At 34.6% G+C, this 25,229-nt stretch overlaps 2 protein-coding genes across 6 annotated transcripts in view; one reads left to right on the top strand and one right to left on the bottom strand.

Annotated features, from left to right (window-relative positions):
- Window positions 1–365: 365 nt before the first annotated feature.
- ENKUR (enkurin, TRPC channel interacting protein) lies at window positions 366–25,192 on the bottom strand. 5 transcript variants are annotated; one of them, XM_007504850.3, is made up of 5 exons: window positions 25,059–25,192; window positions 13,943–14,088; window positions 12,234–12,460; window positions 7,876–8,022; window positions 366–753 (listed from the first exon to the last, which is right to left on the bottom strand). In XM_007504850.3, exons 1-5 carry the CDS (start codon window positions 25,124–25,126, stop codon window positions 580–582), a joined length of 762 nt encoding a protein of 253 aa, XP_007504912.1. In that variant the 5' UTR covers window positions 25,127–25,192; the 3' UTR covers window positions 366–579. The 5 variants fall into 5 exon arrangements, with proteins under 5 accessions (XP_007504912.1, XP_001376228.1, XP_007504915.1 ...); XM_001376191.4 differs by lacking the exon at window positions 25,059–25,192 and adding an exon at window positions 24,602–24,986; XM_007504853.2 differs by lacking the exon at window positions 25,059–25,192 and adding an exon at window positions 24,602–24,984 and having other exon boundaries at window positions 13,943–14,069.
- THNSL1 (threonine synthase like 1) overlaps window positions 24,986–25,229 on the top strand; it is a 20,541-nt gene continuing 20,297 nt past the window's right edge. The window contains exon 1 of the mRNA XM_007504860.3: window positions 24,986–25,112. The gene's annotated coding sequence lies outside the window, so the exon portion shown is untranslated. The remainder of the gene's footprint in view (window positions 25,113–25,229) is intronic.

The raw sequence follows: 25,229 nt of genomic DNA, 5'->3' as shown, positions 1-25,229 counted from the left end.
AGGGATAGGAAACAAATATTTTGCTATGTAGTCCTGTGCCTTTCCAATACATCATATCTTATGTTCAGAGTTGGAGAGGGAGGCATAGACAATCATTTGAATGCCCCAACTCAAATAGCTTGATTTTTTAAAAAGAGGTGTGTTCTTTGCATAATCTTTTAGGGTGGAGAATGTATGCAGAGAGGGAGAGATAGCACTATTAACAAACTGATATTAAGTCCATTAAAATAACTTTGACATGAAGCTTAAAAGGAGGGTAAGGGTACTGAGCTAAGATTTTCTTGGTATAAGAAATCTATTAATTATATACACACATATGAAACTCTTAAGATAGAGAATAACAATAACAAAAAACTCTAGAAAAGTACAAAGAAAATCGAAATTTAATTTGTTCATACCTGGAAATCTCACACCAGTAAAAAAAAATTATAAAAGTGAACAATTCACATTATTCTTTAAACATTACTGCTTTGTTCTCTTAATACTATTTTTCTTCCTTTGACAGCATGTTATTATTTAATTTTATTTTCCATTTTGTATTTTTCTGACTTAAAACAATTATATTCTACAAATTCTTCACTACTTATTAGCAATATAGATGACTTTATGCTTTTCAATTACACCAATGTCATGTTCCAGTTGTTTCATTTCTGCTTCTAGTCTTTGCTTCCGAATCCTCTTTGGTAGGGAGTCAATAAATACAGAAAGAGACTGGAATTCCTTGTGTACTTCTTCCCAATTCTTTTTCAGACCCTGTAAATTCATGAAATGCAAAGGAAGCTGATGAGTGCATTATAAAGAAAACCACTTTGGATGCTTTTATCAAGTCCTTGGCAACAGTAACAAAAATACTGTACAAGGGCCAATTTCTGTCCTTGGATGTGTGTTCAACTCCCATTGGGAGTATTTATTTGCTATCGTTTTTGATGTAACTGTACTTAAAAAGAAAACAGTCAATCAAATGCATATATCCAAAGCTAGAAAATAACATCAAACAAAGCAGTAATAAGTTCAGAACAATAGTTTAATATATAATTTATTGTTATTATCTTAAAGCAAAAATACCCCAAACTACTTATAATAGAGATATCTCTGAATTGGAAATACTACATTTCCAAATTCAACTTCATTTCTTTAAAAAAATTTACTCATTCATAAAAATATTTATTTTTTTCACCTGTCTGGCAAAATGAACTTTCCACCTAATGCCAAGATTCAATTTTCTGAGGCACATATTTTGCCCAAAGAATAGGGCATACACTAAGAGATTTAAATTTCCTTTTTATCTTTGTGATGATTCAAATATCATTAAAGTTAATAAACATGATAATTTAATATTCTAAGTAATGTTTTAAATTCATAAAACTCATTAAATTCAAGGCTATGGATCTCTTAGGAGCTACAATTTGTTTCTTCGTATTTAATACATTTTATTATATACAGCTATATATACAAATGAATAGTAACACATAATATATACATATATGTATATCTGTAATACATTATATATATTTATATATAATGTTATAATATAGATTATTAGTGGGTCCCCATTTAAAAATGGTTTCCAACTGCTGTCTGAACTTATTTTAATGCATAAAAATTTTTATGCCAGAGATATATATTTGTTTGCATAAAAGTATAAGAAAATAAAGAAGCATGGGAGTTTAACTATTGCTTAGAAAATGGGGTTGTCGGGGGCAGCTGGGTGGCTTAGTGGATAGAGAGCCAAGCTTAGAGATGGGAGGTGCTGGGTTTAAATTTGGCCTCAGACACTTCTGTGTGATCCTGGGCAAGTCACTTAACCCCCAATGCCTAGCCCTTACCACTCTTCTGCCTTGGAATTAATACATAGTATTGATTCTAATATGGAAGGTAAGGGTTTGGAAAAAAAAAGAAAATGGGGTAGTGATTTATTAAAGGTTTTAAGATAGCATCGAAAGGGTCATCAGATTTAGTAGCTTTCCAAATGGGTTCTTAAATGAAAAATTTCAACTTGTTTGTAGAATACAATAAAACCTTAATATTTTAGTTGCTGGTTTAAATTAATATGAAAGTAGGATAGAAAAGACTGAACAAGATTGTGGTTGGCCCAGGAAAGAGGAAGAGTACTGGTAATTCCTTATATGACAGAGTTTATTCAATTAAATTAATGAGGATTTGTGAGAAAGGCAAAACTAAAATAGAAAGAAATCTAAAGTAAGAAGAATGGAGTTTTAGTAATATTGGAAAACTCAATGTAAATAGTCCATGCTTAACAATTTTTGAGACATGTTCCAGCAAACTGTCTTCATGAGAATCTTGGGCTGGAGAGCAGCAGTAACAGAAAGAGCAATGGATTTGAAAGAGTGAATGGAGGACCTGGGTTCAAATCTCAGCTCTTCTATTCACATGTGATTATGGGAAATACACTTAACATTTCTGGACCTTAGTTTCTTTCTCTGAATAACAAGGAAGTTATATTAAATTGTCCTGAAGGTTTGTTCTGGCTGTGGACCTATGATTTTGTTATGATCATCATTATAATGTTTTCCTGTGGACTTTCAATATAAAATTTGAGCCTTTCTTATAGCTGCTTCCAGTACACTGTCTTCCTCACAGTACTGTTCATACAATAATATTGACGCTTACCACTTCTTTCTGAATCACCTTACCTAGGATTGGTACTAAATTATATCATTCTCCTGTATCTCCAGTTGTTCCTACCTTTCCCTCAGACCCTCGTTGATTTAATTGAATAAACTTTATCATTTGAGGAACTTCCAATTCTATTCCCTTTCCTTACACTAACCATAATCCTCTTCAGTCTTTTCTATCTTACAATATATTTACAGCCTTTTAGGAAAGACATGTGCTTTAATCCGTACTAGAATGTAGGCACTTGCATGAGAAAAGTCCAAATAAATTGGTATGAGATACTGGAAGGAAGACAGATGACATACTGTGAATACCAAATCAGGCCAGGCTTTCTTGAAAAGGTGGTACCTGAAATAAATCTTGAAGAAAGAGAAAGATTTTGAAAGCCAGGATTTTTCCAGGGAGAGAGGATGGATTGATTGCCATTCCCAGGTAAAAGTGAGGAATCCACCCTGGCAAGTAAGTAAGAGAGATTGGGAAAGAGTGGGAAGTGCTAAGTAGGCAAGTTTGGTTAGAACATGGATATATGAAGAAAGAGTAAGATTAATTAGATGCCTGGATAGGTAGAATGAAACCAAATATTGGAAAGCCTTGACTGCCAGAAAAATGAACATGTCCTTGCATTTATATTGGGTAGAGAGTGAAGAACCATTGGGTATTGTTTTTGTTTTTGCTTTTTGTTTGTTTTGCATATGATTTTTAAGCATGTACATGTCTTCCTTAAAAGATTGTAAACTCTGTGAGGGTAGAAATTATGTCTTATTTCATCTCTGTATCCCCAATACCTAAGAAATGCACATAACACTTAATAAAAATTTTGTTGAATTTAACTCAATATCAAAGACAGAAAGAAAGTTGGTATAAAGCTAAATTATAACAAAAGAGTCTTCTTTGACCTTCCTTATCATTAATATCAGTTTTGACCCTAAGTTTAAGGATTGCCATTTGAAAAAAACTTTCTCAATCTCTTTATCATACATGTAACTCTCCCCCCGCCCCAATTAGATGGAAGTATTTTTTCTTTTTCTTTATCTGCATTTGTTATTTTAGAGAGAACAGAGAGAGGAAAAAAAAACAGATTGAATTTGATAATAAAAGTCAAGCAAGGCAAAAAAATAAGATGTATGCTCAACAAAAGTATTTACACCTATGATGGAGGAGATCTAGAACAGAATACAGGTTAAGGATGGATTCCCTGTGGATGATGAGGTCTTTAACATGTTCCTGTTTGCAGATGTCATCGTTTGCTTGTATCAAAAGCACCGACACATTTCAAAACTTCCTGAAAGAAATCTGTAATCAGTCTAAGGAGTTTGACCTGTCCATCTACAAAAGAAAGACAAAATAGATGAAAAATGCCTATTGCTCAGATTTCAGTATGGACATTCTATTCAAAGAGTTCTTAACCTGGGGTCAAGGAACTTTTAGTAACTACATTTTGATATGATAGGTTTTCTTTACAATACTGTCTTATGCATCTAAAAACTTTTTTATGAAGAGCATATATGTTTCACCAGATTTTCAAAGGGGTCCATTGAATACTTTTGTCCAGTACTATGTATATCTGGGACAGACAATATATATGAACAAGGAATTGAGTTCAGAGTTGAAAAGGAGGAGGAAGGCATGCAGAATTGCTTCTGGGAGAATGACCCTAAGTTTACTGACCCTAAACTTCTGTCATGTATAGGATAGATGTATTAAAGCAAGATCTGGAACATCTCTGCCTCTGGAGAAGTAAAAACGAGCTTTCCACAAATGGCAATGGAAGGCAAATGTATGTCAGAAGGTTGCAATATATAACTAACAAGAAACTATGAAGAACTCTTAGAGGCTGGCAAAAGTGAGGAAGGGCAGGTAGACGGCCAGAGTGTGCTCCTCGCACCCTTGTGGAGGTGAGGAGTTCCTCCAGCAGTTTGGATGGATCTCCTGGGCAAACACTTGGGAGGATCTGGATGAGAATTGCAAAAGATAGATAGGAATTAATCTGAATTGTTAGAGGGATCTCCCAGATAGGGGAGATCACAGATCCCTTTGAGTATTTGAATATTTTCACTATAATGTTATGAGGGTATTACCTATTTTTTGTTTGGTTTTATTTTTCAAAACATTTCAGAGTGAGTGAACTAGGTTGTTGTAGACACAGATCCCATGTATGGGCAGATCTCCATCAGGAAGAGGCACGGAACAATGTGTTTGAGGACGATATGCTCCCCAAAGGAGAATAATTCAGCATTTTGTTAGTTGCCTACAAGGCTAGTGGCTGTGTTGCTGTGGTGACTCTATTTATTCTCTAGGCATCAATGTACTCCCAATTGGAGTATTATTATGACCATATTATTATGCCTTGTCATCATTATGACCATTTAAAGGCAGATGTAACAAAATTCCTTTGTCAGAGATCACATTAAAGTTGCTAGTAGCTGTGAACCTATATAATTCGCTTGCAAAGCAGACTCAATGGCATACTGTAGAGCACTGAGGTGTGTGTATGTTTGTGTGTGGTTTTTTTCCACTCCAAGTAAGTATCTTTTCCCTAAAATATTGCCTACTGCATGTATCCTTGATCCCATGTGGTCCCCAATTATCCAATAATTTGCCCCCATTTAATAGCTTTTCCTATTAGAAGTTTTCCTGCTTCTTCCCAAACATGCTCAGGTCTCCATCCTTGAAATTAAAAAAACAAAAAACACACCACCTCCAAACTTTACTTTCTCTTACCATTTCTTCTGGCTATCCCTTTGATTTCACTCCCCACTTTTTCAGTGAAACCCTTTGAAAAAGTCATGTATACTTAGTGCCCCTCTTTTCCCAATCTCTTCTTTACCCTCTGTAATATGGTTCTTCCTCGTTATTGAAATGAAACTGCTCACTCCAAAGTTCTTAGGCCTTTTTCATTACCATCCCTAATGCTCTTTCCTCAATCCTGATCCTTTTGGATCTCTTTGGATTTCATACATGCGCGCGCACACACACACACACACACACACTCACACACACACACACACACACACACACACACACACACACACACACACACAGCAGACAAGCCAGCCTACATGGAGTATCCAGGCAACCTGAGAAGTAGGAACCAAACCACCATCGTCACCCTGACTACCATTTCTGCTCTGTCTAGGAGCTTTGGAGAATCACTGCTTCCAGCCCAGTGCCCTTCACCATCATCCTGGGAAGGAGCCCTTGTAGCGATGAACCCTGGCAACTCACTGCTATTAAAGACCCAGAAAGGAGAGTTCTTACCACCAAATCCTTGGCACTGTCCCAGGGTTCAACATCAGAAACTGCTATTTTTTACCAGTGGAAATGATATGAAAGAAGAAGCACTAGAATCTGCTTTGCTGCTGCACCTTACAGACCATCAGACTTCTGCCTTGCAGCTGAAACTTTCCAAATGGGTTGTCTTCTCCATTAGAACGGGAGCTCCTGGACAGCCAGGACTGTTTGGACTTTAAAACCCCCTCCTCCTTCCATTTCGTTCCCATTGTTAAACAATTAATTTGCTTAAAACAATGCTTAATGTGTGCTGCCTCACCCTGCCAGAAAACCTTCAGTGGCTCCCATGGCCTAGGTCAAGTACAAACTCCGGCCTGGGATCCAAGCTCCTCCACAAGGTTGCCCCCGTCAACCTCATCTCCTACCGGTGTCCAACATAGCTATAGAGGCTGTTAATGCTGCGTTTTAAGATCTCAAAATGCTTTACAAGCATGATCTCATTTGATGCTCAGAACGGCCCTGTAAAGTAAGTAGCATATTATTATTAACCCCATTTTACCCATGAAGAATCTTGGCTCGTTGGCTCAAGTAACTTGCCCAAGACCATACATCTTGTAAAACACAGAGCTGGGCCTTGTCTCCAAGTCCTTTGGCTCCGAATTCAGTGTCCTGTCCAGTGCTCTCCCCACATCATCCCAGAGCCTCCCTGAATATTCATCTTTATTCCCATTGGTCTATTTGCTGTTCCATGAATATTCTAGTTATATTCTGGCCTGTGCTTTTTCCTTATCCCATTCTACCTATCTAGAGTACCTTCCTCTCTTCTTTTTTAATCTCTTACATTGTTACAAGGATCAGCTGATGTCTCCTATGTTTTCCTGAAGCCTTTTTCTGCCTCTCTTAGTCTTCCATGCTTGTACCTCCCACTGAACTATTGTGCTTCCTTACCAATTATTGACTATGGCACTGGTTTGCGATGGCTATGTGATATGATTCAGTTTGTTATTTATAGGGCATGTTACCATCAGATAGCCCCTCCAGAGAAGGGACTGTATCCTCAGTAAACAGTACCTGACTCTGCTCATTAAAAACATCCAAATAAAAAGTTATTGTTGATTAGTGATCATCGTAGCCATATTCACCAGCATAGATTAATGTACTTGTAAGACAAATGAGGAAGAAATAAAGAATGCACCCACAAGTTTATAAAAAGAAAACACACACACACACAAAATATACCCTTTACCCTCTCTAAAGATGGTATAATTCTAGGTGCAAATCTAATTTAAAAGAGTTATATGTCTTTAAAAAAAGTTCTATTATATATGGAAATATGTTTTGCATGATTATACATGTATAACCTATTTCAAATTGCTTGCCATTTCTGGTATGGAAGGAAAGAGAGAATCTGGAATTCAAAATTAAGAAAAAAACAAATGTTAAAAATAGCTTTTAAATGTATTTGGAAAAAAATTATCAAAGGAGAAAATAACACCAAAAATTAAATTTAAAAAATTCTATTATAGTCAAGACTTTAAACCAATAAGATTCCATAGTAAGAGGGGAAAAAATGTGAAGCTAAGGATTAGGATGTTTGAATAGTGTGAAAGTTGTTTCATATTAGTTTTGTTTAGGTGCCGCTATCATGATACTGTAGCTCTATTAGAGAGCTCCATCTAGTGAGAAATATCTAACCCGGAGATGGTAGGCTTTAGGAAAACAATAAAAGTATAAGAGTGAAAATAAAAACATAAATTTATAGCGCAAGATTTGTTTTCTATAATTCTTTTAGACACACATAGAAAGAGAATATATTGAAGCTGAAAGCTACACTCATTAAACAAAAATATGACTATTCTTTTCCCCTCTAAAAAGCAGCAGCTTTTCAGGAGTTGTCAATGTTTCCAGTGCATAGTTTCCTGCTTTCAAAAATGAAATGGGACAGACCAGAATATTTCAGGGATGCTTTGGAGAGTCTTGGGTGAATTTATGCTACCCGGTACTCACTTGAAGAACTGAGTCCCTCTCTTCATCAGAGAGACGCTTCATGGCTGCCCTCTTAAGGTTCTCCTGGACATAGTTGTCATATTCTTCTTGCACTTTTTTAACTTCCTCATTTCGCTTGCATATATACTGGGGAGTAATGCCATAATCCTGAAAGAATTTTGAGAAAGATATTTAAGCACGATCACTACATATGTAGTTTAATCTGTTTTCCCTTTGTTGGTATGCTATTAAAATCCTCAGTTTTGTCCTTTGTAAAATGAAGGAATAAGATTAAGTGAACTCCGAAGGCCCATTTGTTTCCAAGTCCTGTGACTCTAGAGACAAATGACTGAGAAGAAAATAAAAACATTTTAAAATTCATTTGCCATATACCTTAAAGACTTAATTGTTTAGGGGCAGCTGGATGGCTCAGTGGATTGAGTCAGGTCCAGAGGTCCTGGGTTCAAACGTGACCTCAGACACTTTTTAGCTGTGTGACCCTGGACAAGTCACTTAACCTCCATTACCTAGCCCTTACTGCTCTTTTGCCTTTGAACCAATACCCATTATTGATTTAATACGTTTTATTTGAATTTATTTTTAAAAAAAGACTTAATCGTTCCCATTTGATCCTAGCCATTGTTCAAAACCATACCACCTGACTAAATTAATTTTCTCCCCATTGGGACCAGTGGATTCTGGTCTGTCTGGGTAGAAATAACTAACCTGATTTTTCTCTTATCAGTTCTATATTGTTACCAAATTGGCCCACCTTCACATTATGCATGGATACTTATTTTAACTAACAGATTGAATCTTGTTTGTTTGCTTTTTAAATACTTAGTATTCCAGAGGTTTCTTTTGCATGATTTGCATGATTGGAAAGGTAAAAAGATTTATCAACATCCTAGGGGAGCCTTGTAACTTACACTTGTTAAGTACAGGGATATGGAATATAATACAGTCAGCCAAAATACTGCCATGCAGGAGAATGTGTGGATATCTCAGTCTGGAGAGGAGGTAATTATTGAAGATTAAACTGAAATCCTGGAAGTCCAAGCAATTAGAAAAGTTTAAAGGGGCTATACATGTAGATTCCTCATTCACATCCCCCTCAAACAAATTCCACACAGCCCTGTTAACATAGGCAAAAAACTTGCCTTTGTCTTGAGTCTTTTCCTCTTCCACTCCTTCCATTTACTAGCCCCTACTGAAATCTAGCTTTCCCCTGATGGCACAGCCTCCCTGAGCACCCCTTTCAGTACTGGCTGCACATTTACTCATTCTCCTCTGCTTACAGGAAAAGGCAGGGGAATTGGAATAGTCCTCATTGCCACTAGCAGATTCCTCCCTTTCCAACATCACTCAGTCACCTCTCTTCCTTGGAGGTTCATGCTATTCATCTCTGCCACCCAAATCAAAATCCTGGGAGCTGTTTTCTGTAGGCCTCCAGGTCACTCCCCTTTCTTCCTCAAGCAGTTTGATGCCTGGCCTACAATTATTCTCCTCTTCCCAACTCCTGCCCTTATGCTTGGTGAGTTTAAGATACCTTGTCCTCCTTTCTTAAATTCTTGGGTCCCTTATCATATTGCCAGTTTTTCCCAGCCAAGTCTCAGTCTTGGATCTCTCCCATCATTCTCAGTCTTTACTCCTATAGATGTGCTGCAGAACACAGATGAAGAAAATCATGCAACCATTCTCAGCTGATCCATGACCAATTTGTTACATAACCTCACTGGGTCCTCTCTGCTGTTAGGTAATTCTACTATATATGTATATATTATAAAATATCCATTTACTTTCCCACTCCTCATGGTGATTCTTGCAGATCTTTTCATCCCTCCTCCAACCTCCCATGCCTCCCCCTACTCCACTCTCTCAGTTGAGAACCTTGCCTCATATTTTCTAGAAAAAAAAGGAAGCCATTTGCCATGAATTCCTTTCTTTGTATCCCCAGCCCTTAGCTGTGTTTTGGCACCTAGTAGGTAACTGATAAATATTTGTTAGCTATTTCTCCACACGATTTCTACCCAAATAAAGTTGCTTTGTATTTAACAGTGTGTCAGTGCTAGTGGACTGCATTCTGGCACTGCTATCAACGTGTCATTCTGTCAATTATTCTTGATGTCATCCTGGATGTCACAGGCACTTTTTCCAATAGTACAAATTACAAACAATATATTTTCCTCCATAACATACACACACGGACAAAATATATACACAAACAGACTTTCACTGTTCTATTTACCCTACTTATTTATGTGATATTCCTCTTCTATTTCAACTTGTTTACATTATATCCTTACTTAAAAAGGCAAACATTTTTAGTAACCATATTTCTTTTACACCACACTTGACATTAACAAAGCTTATTAGTTTATTTTAAATAAATAAACTTATTTATATATAAATGCAATATATTTATATAGATATAATAATGTATATATAATACATAGCTACATTTCTTAAAAAATCTTTTATGAGTTTAAAAGAAGTAACTGGTTGGAAGAAAGTCCTTTAGGGCAATATTTTGCTGAACTCAGTGAAAAACTTTTTGGTAATTACTAAAGGTTGCTCTTGTAAATTCATGTTTAATACAAAAGATATTTTCCCAACCTTAAGTTGCTATGTATGACATCTCTGGCAAGTTCATATCTTGGTGCTACATTCTATTTTCCAGTCTCCCAAAGACATATTGTTCTTGGCTTAGTTTTCTACTTTGTCAGTGTATGTTACTGGGCTCCATCTTGCCAAGATATCAGATTTAAGTGGTAACTTTGAACATACATAATATTTTTTATATTCTGGATGTATTTAGACATGTACTTTGCTTCTTAAGCAAACATTACAGATAAACATAGTATGATCTTTAGGACAATTATTCCTGGGAATTCTGACTTTGCAAAGAGGTCTGTAATGACTTTCATGTTTTATGTGTTCATATGTGCACTTTAAGAGTAAAATCTTCAATATGCATTCTGTGTTTTTCTTAGTCAGGGAGAAGGCCATTCGAGAACAGAAATAACTTCTGATAAAATTTTCTCACCTTCCTATTAATGCCTTGCCTATTTACTTGCATCACTACTCCAACTGTGTACATTATTGTTACTTCTGTGGTCTGTGCTTAAATTTAATCATATAAACTTTTAAAAATTATTTAGGCATTTAAAAAGCATAGACAAATGGGACCATTCATAGACACATAGATGTTTTAATTTTTTATGAGAAAAATAGGCCATGTAAATTTAAACCTATCATTTTTATTCTTTTCCCACAAAACTCAGTCATGAAAATTATCTTGCTAAATAAAAGGATAAAGGCACACTATTTTTCAGTGTTCAGAGACAAGGGAAATATTGTTTATTATTCTTTTAATCTTATCCCCCTTCTCCATAAAAATGAACAAATTGTCTTATAAAATAATAATAATTTTTATTCTCTAGGGCCATGTTGACGAAGACATGGCATGCATGTCCAGGTGTACATGAGGGGACCACTCTGTTCCCCCTCTCCACTGTGCCTGAGGACATTTTTTACATGTCTCTCCATCTAGCAGACCAATGCAAGTACTTCTTCCCTCCATTTTCTGGGGTAGTGTGTGTGTGTGTGTGTGTGTGTGTGTGTGTGTGTGTGTGTGTGTCTCACAGGTGGCTTGAAGGCGCAGTTTGGGTACATGATCTCTAAAAGGTTTGCCAACACTGCCCTAGTGCATAACTATCACACTAAAGGTTCAAGTGATTCTAGAACTGAATCCTCTATATTTCCATCATTTTGCTCCTACATTCTTGCAAAATGCTTAATAAGTTAGTTTAAAATTTTGTTCTCACAGGCTAGTCTTTTAAAATCTATATTATAGTAGTCATAATCTGAATTTTAAGAGGATGCTAATTAGAACTACTTAAGTAATTCACATAATTATAAAGACACCAAACAATCATGGCTTTCATTTACTCTGCTAGGTATGGGAACTCAAAATATGAACAACAAAGATAGATTCTGTCATATATTGGGGCTAAATACAACTATAACAGATGGTTGACAGTTTAGACAGACTGGGCTTTGATGAAGTTTATTTTTTTTTAACTGTGATTTCATTGTTATAAAGAGCTCTTAGTAAATAAAAAATGCAGATCATTAGCAACTGTTCAGCAACTCAATAGCCTTTGGGGCTACTACTTGTGGGGATTGAGAAATTAAGTAATGTGGCCAGTATGAGTCAGAGGCAGTAGTTGAACCCAAATTTCCCTGATTTTATATGCAGTTCTTTCTCCACTATACCATTCAAAGTATTACAGTTGTTAATACATGAAATAATTATTAATGCTCATTTAAAATGCCCATGAATCTTAAGCCTTTAACACCATTTATCATAAGATTACCTTTTTATTTATGTACTTTGGAATAAGTCCTGAATATTCCAGGCCATGTCTGTCTCCAGTCCTTTTGTCAACATAAAGAGCTTTAGGCTTCTTGGCTACCCCCATGATGACATCGGCTGCATTTGTGTTTATGAAGTTTTTTCCACTCTGAATTCCCATAATTGGATGATCATTCCTCGATGGCACAGGAGGTTTTTTTCGTTGAGGCTTTTCAAGCTTTTTGTCACCTACAAATAAAATTGCTTGTTAGTACTATAGATGGCAAAATATTAATACGAACATTTTCAAGTATTTTAAGAAGAACAAACTAGAAATGAAAGATTTTATGATATAGAATAAAATTAAATGTACCATAATAGGTCCATGTATTGAATGTAAAATATAAAAGTATATGATGTATGAAGATAAGCAATAACATTTTTGTCATTTATTTAACAACTATTTTACTGGTAGCTAATTGTTATAGTAGAGAGAGCTCTGTACTCACAAAGATACCAAATGTGAAGGCTGCCTAGGGTGCTTATAAGCCTTGTGACCTTGGACATATCACAATAATACATGTACAATGACTGGCAAACTTCAAAGTGCTATAAATAGCTATTGTTAGCTATTATTTTTAATCAAAATACACAAAACCCCCCTTCATGTTCCCTTTTTAAATGCCTTAAGAAAATAATTTATTTTCAAGATTATGGTTGAATTTTTTTTTCAATCTAATATTTGCTATTTCAGAGGAAAAGGGCCAAATTCAACATTTTAAAATACTTAATAAGGCCAAGCCACTTTTTAAAATAAAAAATATAGCAGTTATCTTTAGAAGTATCCTCATATGAACATATATATTTTCCATATTATTGTTAGATATTTTAAAGACTGTCTCAAAATAGATTCATAATGTAATTCAGTATACCTCACTAACCTTCATAAGCCCATTCTTGCTGATCCCTTCACACCCTAACTGTCATTTCTTGAAAACTTTCTTTTCCATTACCCTTGCTGTGTATATTATGCTTACTTGACATTGTAGCAGTTGGCCCTGATAACCTTAGCCTTCTGGCAATTTAATTCCCTAAATTTTTTTAAATGTACATGGCACTGTTAGGTATACTAAAGAGAATGCTGGGTTTGAATCTCATCTATGTGTGACTTTGGGGAAATCACTTAATCTCTGCCCATATGTTTCTTCAGCTACAAAATGGTTTAAAGCAATTGAGTATTTATTAATGCCTATTAAATGGGCAATTCTGGGAAAAAAAGAAAAAGATGATTATTTTGGTTTCTTTTGCTAATTACTTATACTTTCTTCCTTGTCCACAATCTTCCAACATTACCTATCAAAGTAAATGTCCAAATTTATGTTTAATATTTAAATTTTAATTAAGCATTAATTTATTTAATATTTATTATTAACTATCAAATTAATTATTTAGAATAAACTATAATTTGTAAATAAAATAATTAATAAATAGCAATCAATAAAGTAAATAAATAATTGAGTGGATTAATTTAAATTATTAATAATTTATATTATTATGTTATATAATATATTATATATATAAATAACAAAAAAATAAATTAATAAAAATTAAATTGAAATATAATATTTAAATGAAAAATGAACACCTAACATGTATTACAAATCACAAACACCTTAATATTTTAAATATCTCTTTTTACATTTTTAATAAAAGAGGAATGGTGTCACTTACTGGGTGGAAGTTTTGGTACCTTTGAATGTTTCTGGAGAAAGTCTTTTGGGGAAGGCAACTCAATTTTCGCTGGCCCCATGGTTTTGCACGCAGTTTTACCTTTCTGTAAGTCATTTTTCACAGCTGTCTTAAATATCGATACATATCTTGAATTAAAAAGAAGCCCAAGTTTTCAGCATTTTATTCACATAATTTCTAATCATTAAAATGCATTGATTTTCAGCAAATGAAATCTGTACTTATGCAAAGGAGTCACAATCAAATGTTACCAAATTAGCAAAGTACAGTGAGGTGTTAGGTGACCATGGCAGTCCCATGTTCAGTAGTAGAGAAAGTTGCTAATAGTTCAGATCAGTCTATGTGGAAGTGTGTATGTGTATTAGTCAACTTAAGGTATTAAAGTACCTTAAGACAACCATGACTTGGAGACAATGACATCCTGACACTATTCTCTAGAAGTGCCATTTGGGTGGGAAAGAGATTGGGATGTAGGTTCAAATCTGGTCTCAGATATTTCTTACCTGCATGAGCAAGGGCAGGCCACTTGACCCAGTTTGCCTAGCTTTTGCCCTTCTATCTTAGTGTTGCTACTAAGATAGAAAGTAAAGGGTTAAAAAACATTGTATCTCAGAATTTGCAATATGTTTTTCTTGAAATTTATACTTAGATCAAATATTTTAAAAATCAAATCATATTTTAAATGCTTCAAGGGAGTTTTCTATTTAAGCGAATTCTATGGTAACTCTTTTGTTAAAAGACATTATTTATCCCTCCCCAATTAGCCTTTTTTTGAAAAAAAAATCTGAATATTTACATATTTGGTTTAAATGCTTTTTATCCAAGTTCATGGCATTTTAGTGTTACAAGTGTTAGAAATATATAGTATGGTTGCAATTTTGATTATCACATTTTAAAGAAAAAGAATTATTCTGATAAAAGATCAAATTTTCAACATAGAAAGGAGCAAAATATTTCAAATTTTAAACAATTTGTGGATTCCACAGAAAATGAAAGAAAAACTGTAAAACTGTAAGAAATTGGCTATTTAGTCAACTCAGGTTAGAAGCATACAATTCAAAGTGCATCATTTTAAAAAAGATATCTATAGAAATGCCCATATAATGAAATTATATGATAGTTTTCCTGATTTCCTCAATCAGTAATGATCCGTTCCCTGGCTTATCATAAAGAAATGTGGGTTTTTGAACCTAACAATAATGTAAGAATGTATTTTCTTTAAATGATGAAAATCAATGAAAAGCATTTTAAACTGAAAGGGAAAGAGGAAAAGTAAAAATGCTAATTTATATCACCAAGCTAAACCCCATATAGAGTAGCTAAAATGTTGGAAGAATAGCAGTAGAGGGTGCCTAGAATGTTCAGGAGACATTATTTAAGAACATTATTATCTCAAGAAAGAAAATTTCACCTTATGCATATCACTGAGACTTGGTAAACCACAATCTATGACTGGCATACAGATTTGGTACAAGACAGGCAAAAGGGTAGCATGTGTTGTGTTGGGGAAAGTGGTGGAGGGGATGAGTATAGAAGCAAAATTGATAAGAAGATATATTCACATGACGAAATCCAAGAGCCAGGGAATTGAATGCAGAAATTGAAGTAACATAGCGATTGAAGTTTATTATAGAACATCAACACAGTCAGAAAAAATAAATGTGGTGTTTTGGAAACAGTTACAAGCCTGGAAGAGTAACATGATAAAATAGGGATGGGGGACCCATAATTATCTAGACATCTGTTTTGATGCTATCTCTGACCAAAAAAGAACAGCTGATAATTAAAAAATATATATTATAAATTTACTATTGAACATTGATATAACTAAATTTGAATTGTAATTCTTTACATATAATCAATTCCCATGCATAAAATGCTATAAAATTTTAGTCACTCCTAAATCTCTATCAAGATTATTTTTTTGTTCATTCATTATCACTTTTCCTTGCCTCAGTTTAAATAAGCATGGGCTTTGCTCCCTGATTCTGTTTCTTTTCACTTGGCACCATTTCCTAAAGAATTTTGAAGGTTTTTAAAGTATTTTTGATGCCTGTTCTTAATGGCATTAATTTTGTTAACTAATATACCAAAATTTAGCCACTTCCTTATTTTTAAACTTTGGTTGCTTCCAATTATCTACAATTACAAATAATGCTATTATGAAAATCTTTGAAGTCTTAAATTTTTTTTTGAAAATTTATGTGGGTTTCTTTTTTTAATTTGGAAAATTTTAATTAATTAATTTCAAATATTTTCCCAAGGTTACATGATTCATGTTCTTTCCCTCTCCTCCCCCTACACCCTCCTGTAGCTTATACACAATTCCACTGGGTTTTACATGTGTCATTGATCAAGACCTATTTCCATATTATTAATATTTGCACTAGAGTGATCATTTAGAGTCTACATCCTTAATCATATCCCCATCGATACATGTGATCAAGCAGTTGTTTTTCTTCCATGTTTCTATTCTCACATTTCTTCCTCTGAATGTGGATAACGTTCTTTCTCATAAGTCCTTCAGAATTGTCCTAGATCATTGCATTGCTGCTAATAGAAAAGTCTATTACATTTGATTGTACCACAGTGTATCAGTCCCTGGGTATAATATTCTCCTGGTTCTTCTCCTTTCACTCTGCATTAATTCCTGGAGGTCATTCCAGTTCCAGGAATTCCTCCACTTTATTATTCCTTTTAGCACAATAGTATTCCATCACCAACAAATACCACAACTTGTTTAGCCATTCCCCAATCGAAGAGCAGCCCCTCATTTTCCAATTTTTTGCCACCACAGAGAGTGTGGCTAAAATATTTTTGTACGTCTTTTTCCTTATGATCTCTTTGGGGTATAAACCCAGCAGTGGTATGGCTGGATCAAAGGGCAGGCAGTCTTTTAGCACTCTTTGGACATTTAGAAAATTTTTTGATAACATTTTAAGGTATAATAATTTTGAATTCCAATGGTGCAATTACTGGGTGAGAGAATATAATTATTTTTGCATTTTTTACTGCAAAATCCAGGATTACTACATACAAACTAACCATATGAGTTTTTTTGCCTTCAAATTTGTGCATGTGCCAATTTGATAAGATTGAGGTTGAACATGATTTAAATTTGTATCACTTTGACTACTGATGAGGTTGAATATTTTCTCAAGAGATTATTAACATATTGCCTTTTGAAAACTGTTCATATCATTTGATCATTTATAAATTATGAATTGGGAGAAAACTTTTAAAATTTTAGATAGTTCCTTATATAGTTTAAGCTTTTTATTAAGTCTGCTATAATTGAAAGAATTATGGGGAAATGGTGGAATAAAGCAGAACATTACCCAGCTCTCTTAAATCCTCATTTACCAAATAATTTCAAATAATGCCTGATAATGAACTTTATAGTGGCAGAAATAATTAGAAGTTGGGTAAAATGGTAATGTAACCTAAGGCAACTTGGAAGGATGTTAGGCAGGTGTGACCTCCCAGGGGTGATAGTCTGGCCTAATTAAAGTGAAAAGGACAGACATCTCTGGGAAAAGTATTTGGAGTCAACAAATAGCAAGTTCTGCTCTTAGATTATAGAGCAGTGGAAGATCCAAGAGGTCAAAGGCTCCTAGAAAGATATCAGAAAATAACAGTGCAACAATAACAAAAAAACAAACTTAAGTCTGGGACATTGTCCTACATATCTTAGAAGCAGAGCCCAGCCCTCACAAAATTAACAGCCAAGAAATAGGCCATTAAGCAAAAAATGAGCAAAGAACAGAGAAAGACCCTGTGCATAGATAGTTGCTATGGTGATAGAGAAGCTCAGGATTAAAACTCAGAAGATATTAAAACTTCAAAAGAAAAATGTAAAATAGTTGCAAGCTCAGAAAGAGGGAGATATTAAAAGAAACTTAAAAACCAAATAAGAAAAGTTGAAGAAAATTTGGGAAAAGAAATAAGAATAATGCAAGAAAAGCAAAAAAATTATTTTACAGGATTGAACATGTAAACTTTATATTAGACTGTTTATTGACTCAGGGATGGGGTGGGGTAAGAATGGAAGGGGATAAAGGAGGAAGAGTGGGAAGAAGGGAGAAAATTTGGTGTTCAAAATTTTTTAAAATGAATGTTAAAATTACTTTTACATGTAATTGGTAAAAATGAAATGTTATTAAAATAAAAATAAGAAAAGTGAGAAAATTATGAAAAGAAAGTCAACCAATTGGAAAAAAGAGATCTGAAAACTTATTGTAGAAAATAACTTCTTAAAAATTTGAATTGGGCAAGGGGAAGCTAATCACTTTGTAAGATATCAAAAAATAATAAAGCAAAATAAAAAGAATGAAAAATATAAGTGAATATATCTCACTAGAAAAAAATGACCTGGAAAAATGATAGAAGAATTTTGAAATTGTTGGTCTGACTGAGGATTATGATTAAAAGAAGGGTCTGGATATTATTAAGGGAAATTACCCTGATTTTAGAAAAAGATTTAGGATAAAATTGAAATTAAAGAAAAAGATCTACCCATCACTACTTGAAAGATATTCTATGGGGGCTGCTGGGTGGCTCAGTGGATTGAGAGCCAGGCATAGAGATGGGAGGTTCTAGGTTCAAATCTGGCCTCAGACATTTCTTAGCTGTGTGTCACCTTGTGCAAGTCACTTAATCTCCATTGCCCAGTCCTTACCACTCTTCTGACTTGTAACCAATACACAGTTTTGATTCAAAGATGAAAGGTAAGGGTTTAAAACAAGCTATCTTATACTAAAAACCCAAAGAAGTGTTATAGTTAAGTTTCACAGCTCCCAGGTAAAGGAGAAAACATTATAAGTAACCAGAAAAAACAATTTAAATACTGTGGAGCTATAATCAGGATAATATAGGGCTTAGAAGCTTCTACATTAAAAGACTGAAAGGCGTGGAACATGACTTTCTGAAGAGCAAAGCTAGATTTGAAACCCAGAATAACCTATTCAAGACAGCTGAGGGGGAAATGCTAGTGGATATTTAATGAAATAATGAAATAAAGGTGTAAAAATACTTCTGTTGAGCAGGAAGGACTAGAGAATAAATATAATGAGAACTTTTGAGGGCCAGTAAATGGGACTTGAAGGATTTTCAATTAGATGATCTTAGGAAAGTAGTTAGTTAACTGTCAGCTCTAAGTGTGGGACATGGGTATAAAGTTGGGTAGTTAGAAAAGAAAATAATATTTATATGTTAATTCAAATTTTACAAAGAACTTTTTATATAACCACTCTGAAGAGGGTCATACAAATATTATTTCCATTTCACAAAAGAAACCAAAACCCCAAGAAGCTGTGACTTGCTCACTTGCTCACTCACAATATTTGCCCCTTCAAAAAGGCTTGAAACTGTCATTGAGGAGAATGAAATAATTTGAAAGGCAGGTTTCTGATGAAATAACCTAGGGATCTCTGCTTGATCTATGTTGTTTGATATTCTCAACAGACTTGGACAGAAGCATTAAATGGAATCCTTAATAAATTTGTGGAAGAAGTAAGAGAGATAACTAAGTGACTATCAGAATACAAAAAGATCTTGAATTTCACATCATGGACTGAATAAACAAGGTGAAAAATAATAGGGCTAAAATTAAAGACTAATGCTTGGTGATTTCAGTGGACTTAAAGCTCAATATGAGTTAACCAATGTGGTAAGGAAAGCTACAAAGCTAAATTATTCTGGAACATATACTAAAGGAATATCCATTAAAATATACCTGAAGAGTGTCTGGCCTCCACTTGAAGATTTTTAAGCAGGTGGAATCTACCACCTTTCCTAGAGGTAGGTCATTCTATTTTTGTACAATTCTAATTGTCAGAAAAAATTTTTCCCAATATCAAGTCCAAAATTTTGTTCTGTTTTGTTTTTGCAATTTCCACCCAGTCCTCTGGTTCTGTTAAGGACAGACTCAACAATTATAATTCCTGCCTCACATGAGAGACCTTCAAATACCTGAAGACAGCTTCCATGTTCTCATGGAGTTTTCTATTCTTCAGGCTAAATATTTCTTCAACTGATCCTCATATATCATGGATTCAAGATTATTTACCATCCTGGTTTGCATTTCTCTGGGTACTTTCCAGCTTTTCAATGACATTCTTAAAATGAACACATTCAGAAGATGTCTCATAAGGGCTGAGTGAGACTATCACTTTATACTTCTTAAAAACTAAATCCCTTTTAATTAAGACCAAGGCTGCATTAGTTTTTAGCTGCCAAATCACAATGTTAAATAACATTGAACTTTCAGTCCATAAAAACCTCTAGCTCTTTTTCCGTTATACTACCATGACAGTCACAGATTACATATTTGTGAAGGCAAATTTTTTTTTGTAGCCAAATGCAAGATTTTATGTTAATAAGGTGAACTGGCTAATGGGGGGGCAGTTCTTTGAGCTTGCACATTTATTCCTCTAACTATTTTAAGTCTGGGTGACTATACAGAAACTTTGGGGACCTAGTTTCCAGTCTTAACTCAGGAATTTGTACTGTCATGTTGACAAATATCATGATTGCCTCTGGAATTGGAGAAAAAAAAAGGGCTAAGTATAACATTTGATGCTGGGGTTATCTATATCTGAGGACTAGTAAATTAGGAAAAGTAACAAGTTTAAAGGTGAGATATTATAAAATAATGTATGGGAAATTATTAAAGATGCAGACCAGGCGATTAAAGCCAGATATGGAGGAAAATAAAACTATAGTGGAAAAGTTAGAAGGGATCAACTGACCAAGGTTCATATTGATGGGAAAGATCAAATTTAGTGTGAGGTGTAGAGAGATGGGAAGATAGGAAGTTGTGATGAGAGTTTGGAGTTTTGAAATTTAAGATCATAAATGTGGCAAATTTCCATGAAATAAATGGGATGGTCTAAAATGTGAACATGATCATATGTGGCTGAAATGAGCAGAGGATATCACTAATATTGAACCATTTTAGGGCAAGGCTTTAAGGGTGACTCATTAATATGGATTTTAAAGTTTCCAGTGAGGATAATAGGATATAGAGTGATTATCAAGACAATAAACTAGGAGGCTAATAAAAAAAACAACCTCTTGAAATTTAGAGAGTGACTTTGAAAGTGAGTAAATGATGGCAAACAAGAATGGGAAAAATGGATTTAGAATAAGGAAAGGTTATTAGAGGATGGTGGTAGAGAGATGTACTAGAAATGAAAGAGGAAGAAATCAAGTACTCATATTTCTGTCCTTCAGTATCAAGTTGAGTGAAAGGAGTAGTTATCAATGGTGACTACTGGGAGATTTGTGATTTAATAGAATGTCAAAGGAATTATAAATTGGAAGATACTTTACATATTACCCAGTTCTCTCAGTTTTAGGTGTCCTTAGGGGACATCTCTATTTTGTTAAAAGTTAATAAGTAGGAAAAATCTGAGAATATAAAATAAGCTTGTTGAAAACAAAATAGAGGGGGGTAGCTAGATGGCTTAATGGATTGAGAACCTGGTCTAGAGATAAGAGGTGCTGGGTTCAAATGTGACCTCAGACACTTCCTTAGCTGTGTGATCCTTGGCAAGTTACTTCACTCTCATTGCCTAGCCCTTAACTGTTCTTCTGCCTTGGAATCCATATACAGTACTGATTCTAAGAAAGAAGGTAAGGGTTAAAAAATTAGAATATAGGTTCCAGAGGATATAGTTTTCCAAGGATAATGTGGAACTAGATTAAAGAGGGAAAGCTTGAATCAAAGGCAGAGTGATTATGTGCCTGAGATTAGGGAGATCAAATGGAGTGACACATTAACATTAGGAGTTCATATAATTAATCAGAGGAAGCATGGTACCCTGGAAAAAGCAAATAGATGTGTCTAGTTCTGAGGATCCAGATTCAAATTCCAGCTGCCACTTACTCTCTGGGTGACCTTGGGAAAGGAACTTGACTTCTCTGGGCCTCAATTTCCTGTGTAAAATGAAGTTGGACTTTGAGGTTACTTCTAGCTCTGAATCTATGATTCTGTATTCATAGATAAGCATCTAAATTATAAATGGAAAGTGGAATGCTGGTTTTTAAAGTCTGGCTGCCGGCACTGGCTCTTACTGTGCTGGTTATTACCCGCAGCTATTCTGAAATAACATGCCTGATGCCAGGTATAGAGTTATGACAAATGTTTCTTATAACCTCTTTGAAGGAACTGATGATTCAGCAGGATAGGGTTAAGAATAGAGCCATTTAACATTCATTCTCTAGAGTTAGTTTTAATTAATTAATTTAATGATTACTCAGCATTCTTTGTTGAATCCATATAATCATACCCTTATTAAGTCACATTTCAATTACAAAAGGATATAAGAGACAAACACAGGGATTGCTTTTTTCTTTTTCACTATTAGAACATTAGTTCATCTCACCTTGGGAAAATTTTTACCCTTGTTCTTCCATTGGACTTATGATCTACATATTCATGCCCTGTCATTTTATACCATAGTTTTCATGCATATGTCTTCTAAAAAATAGATGTTAAGGTCATGGATGGCAGTGATCACATTTATACTTCTTTATATGCTGAACAGCAGCTAGTACATTATCTTCCATATTACAAATACTTTACATTTGTCAAATAAGTAGTAGGTTGATTACTTAATAAATACTTAAGTTGTATTAAAGAGGTTAATCTTGTCTGGTGATTAGAAGATCACTGGAATAAAATTAAAATTATTTTAAAAATTAAGTATTATAAAATTCAATCTAGTCAGACTCTGAATATATTGAAAACTCAACTAGGCATTCATTTGCTATACTTTCCTTTTAATAAAAACAATAATGCCAAATACACAAAGATTTATTTTTAAGAAAATAAAATTTTAACTTGGGTCTAAAAAAGGACATATGTTTCTTAATTTCTCAATCTGTATAGTACTCTAAGATCCTAGAGTATCCTCTGAATCAAAGATTGATCAAAGATATATAAAATAGGTACTTATTTTTATTATTATTAAATTATATTACATTAACCAGGCAACACAATATTGTAAAAATACTAGAGAAATACTAGGGTTAAGAAACTTGGCTTCTAATCCTGGCTCTACCACTAAGTGGATATTGGGAATATTTGATAGCCTTCAGTTTCTCCATTTGTAAAATGAGAGGAATGGACTAAATGATCACTATGGGATATCTTCAGGTAAAAAAAAAAATCTGAGAATACACTACATTCTCTAACCACTTTGTAGAAGTGGAGATTTACTGTGTAAACAGTAATTATACCTTTTACGATATTAATAAATTGAGCTGCTACTGAAACTATCTCCAAGACTTCAAGGCCGGGGTGAAAGTTACTGGAAGATATCAACTAAGAACTTCTACTTATGCTTATTCTGGGACATAGTATTCCAACTTGCTGGTTTTGCTAAATTCAATAAAATTTTAAAAGTTGTCAGGATGAACTTTCCTTCTTCTACCTCCCATTAAATGGCAGAGGAAGTGGACTTATATAGCACAGAATATTGTACACAGTTAAATACAGTCCCTATATTGTATGTTTTATTTGTTTTTCTTAATCACAAAGGCAGTATTCAATCTGGAAAGGGAATGTGAAATGACACGTAAATACAAAAGGTATTAAAAAGGCATCAGGTACTCTACTGAAGAGTTTGGAAAATCATATATTTCAGTTAGATATTTCTGGGACTATATATTTACTGAAGATTAGCTATTCAATTTATTAATTAAAGCCCTTATTTAGGGTAAAAAAGGCATAACACTGGGAAAAATTAGAACAAAAATTAGAACTTTATTTTTTTTCCTCTTCCCAGTGCAGTGAATTAAGCAGTCTTTAAATTAGGGAAATTGATGACATTTTTCAATTTCAAAAGTTAGAGCACTCAAGTTTAGAGAAAACTTCAGCTACTGATTACCTATTATTTACTTCAAGAATTTCAGATAATTTACAGATGAAAAACTTTCACTTTTGCAACATACTTGGAAAAAGCCAAGCATCATTCATTATCCCTTTACACAGTAAGCCAGTTATCTACAGACAAATGAATCTTGAAATTCAATTTCAAGTTTCTTTTCATGAGGAAAAATTGAAATTTGATTTTCCACCTCTGCCTGAAGAGTGTTACAAAAAAGATCATGCTATATATGTAGGAGAGTACATAATGACATAGTTAGAAAGCAGCTACCCTATTACGCTAAACTGAAGGCTGAGTTTTTGTCTGAAAAGGGGCACTTCAGTACCTGAAACTGTTCTCACAGTATAGGCGCTGCCACTTGTGCCCTCAAACCTCAAAAGAATATGACATCACTGATATATCGTATATATGCATATATACAAATAACATATATATGCATATATGTGTTTTTCTGATGTAGTAAAGGCGCTGCCAACTGTGCTTTCAGATCTCAAAAGCATATATAACTGAGATAAGTGTATAAACATATATACTTGTACATATATACTTGTACATATATACATAAATACAAAATACATATATGCACATATATGTATGTTCTTTCTGATGTAGAAAAAGCTATTAATTTTAAGGATAACAGTTTTATTTCTTTACAGAAAAGTGCTACAACAGGCAAGACTATTTATTCCTGCAATTGAAGAGTACTTCCCTTTCTCCCTTACCGATGAATCTTGGCTTACCCACCTACCTCGAAGGCTTGGCAGGAACCTTCGTGTCAGCGGGTATGAGGTTATAAATGCTCTCGGGAGGGCACAGGGAGTCCATTGCCACCAAATGCCTCCTCACCCGCCCCTTCCTCCAAGTTTCTTTGCTCTCTGTCCCACTTCTTTCTTCCTTTCCTTCCTCGGTCAGTTCCTTCCTGCCTCCCCTCTCTGCTCTCTTCCCTTTACCCTCTCTTAGCCCCCTCCACCTCCCTTTGTGCCCTCTCTACCTTCCAGCTCCTCTCGCAAATGTCCCCAGCCCTGGCTTGCACTTTAGCTGGCTCCTCGACCTGTTCCTACAGTTCTAGCTAGTTCTAGCTATGGCCACGCTCTTGAAAGGGGATCCGCGTTGTTGACCTGGCGGTTGCTATAGAAACCGTTACCCGGTAACATAAAGTGAAGGGAGTAAAGAAAGTGGGAGAGTTCTCCTCTCTCTGGCAGGACCTTTTCTCACCGGAGCGCCAAAACCCTCTGGGAATGCGGCGAGGGGAACTCAGTGTGCGTAACAGCATCCTTCTTTACAAAATTATATTTATATATTTGGTTCTTTCCAGCTCTCGGGAGACGGAAGAAAGAGGCCAAACCTACCCACAGAAAGGGACGCCTGCACGCAGG

This window comes from Monodelphis domestica, chromosome 5 (assembly GCF_027887165.1).
Source record: "Monodelphis domestica isolate mMonDom1 chromosome 5, mMonDom1.pri, whole genome shotgun sequence".
NCBI lineage: Eukaryota > Metazoa > Chordata > Mammalia > Didelphimorphia > Didelphidae > Monodelphis > Monodelphis domestica.
The sequence above is the reverse complement of the archived record's forward strand: the minus strand, read 5'-3'. Positions and strand labels throughout refer to the sequence as shown.

Coding starts and splice junctions, on each gene's coding strand:
- ENKUR (XM_001376191.4), bottom strand. CDS start 24,678: ATGGACTCCCTGTGCCCTCCCGAGAGCATTTATAACCTCATACCCGCT. Junction 14,089..24,601: donor GTTCCTGCCAAGCCTTCGAG/GTAGGTGGGTAA, acceptor TTTTAATTCAAG/ATATGTATCGATATTTAAGA. Junction 754..7,875: donor AGAGGGACTCAGTTCTTCAA/GTGAGTACCGGG, acceptor ATGAATTTACAG/GGTCTGAAAAAGAATTGGGA.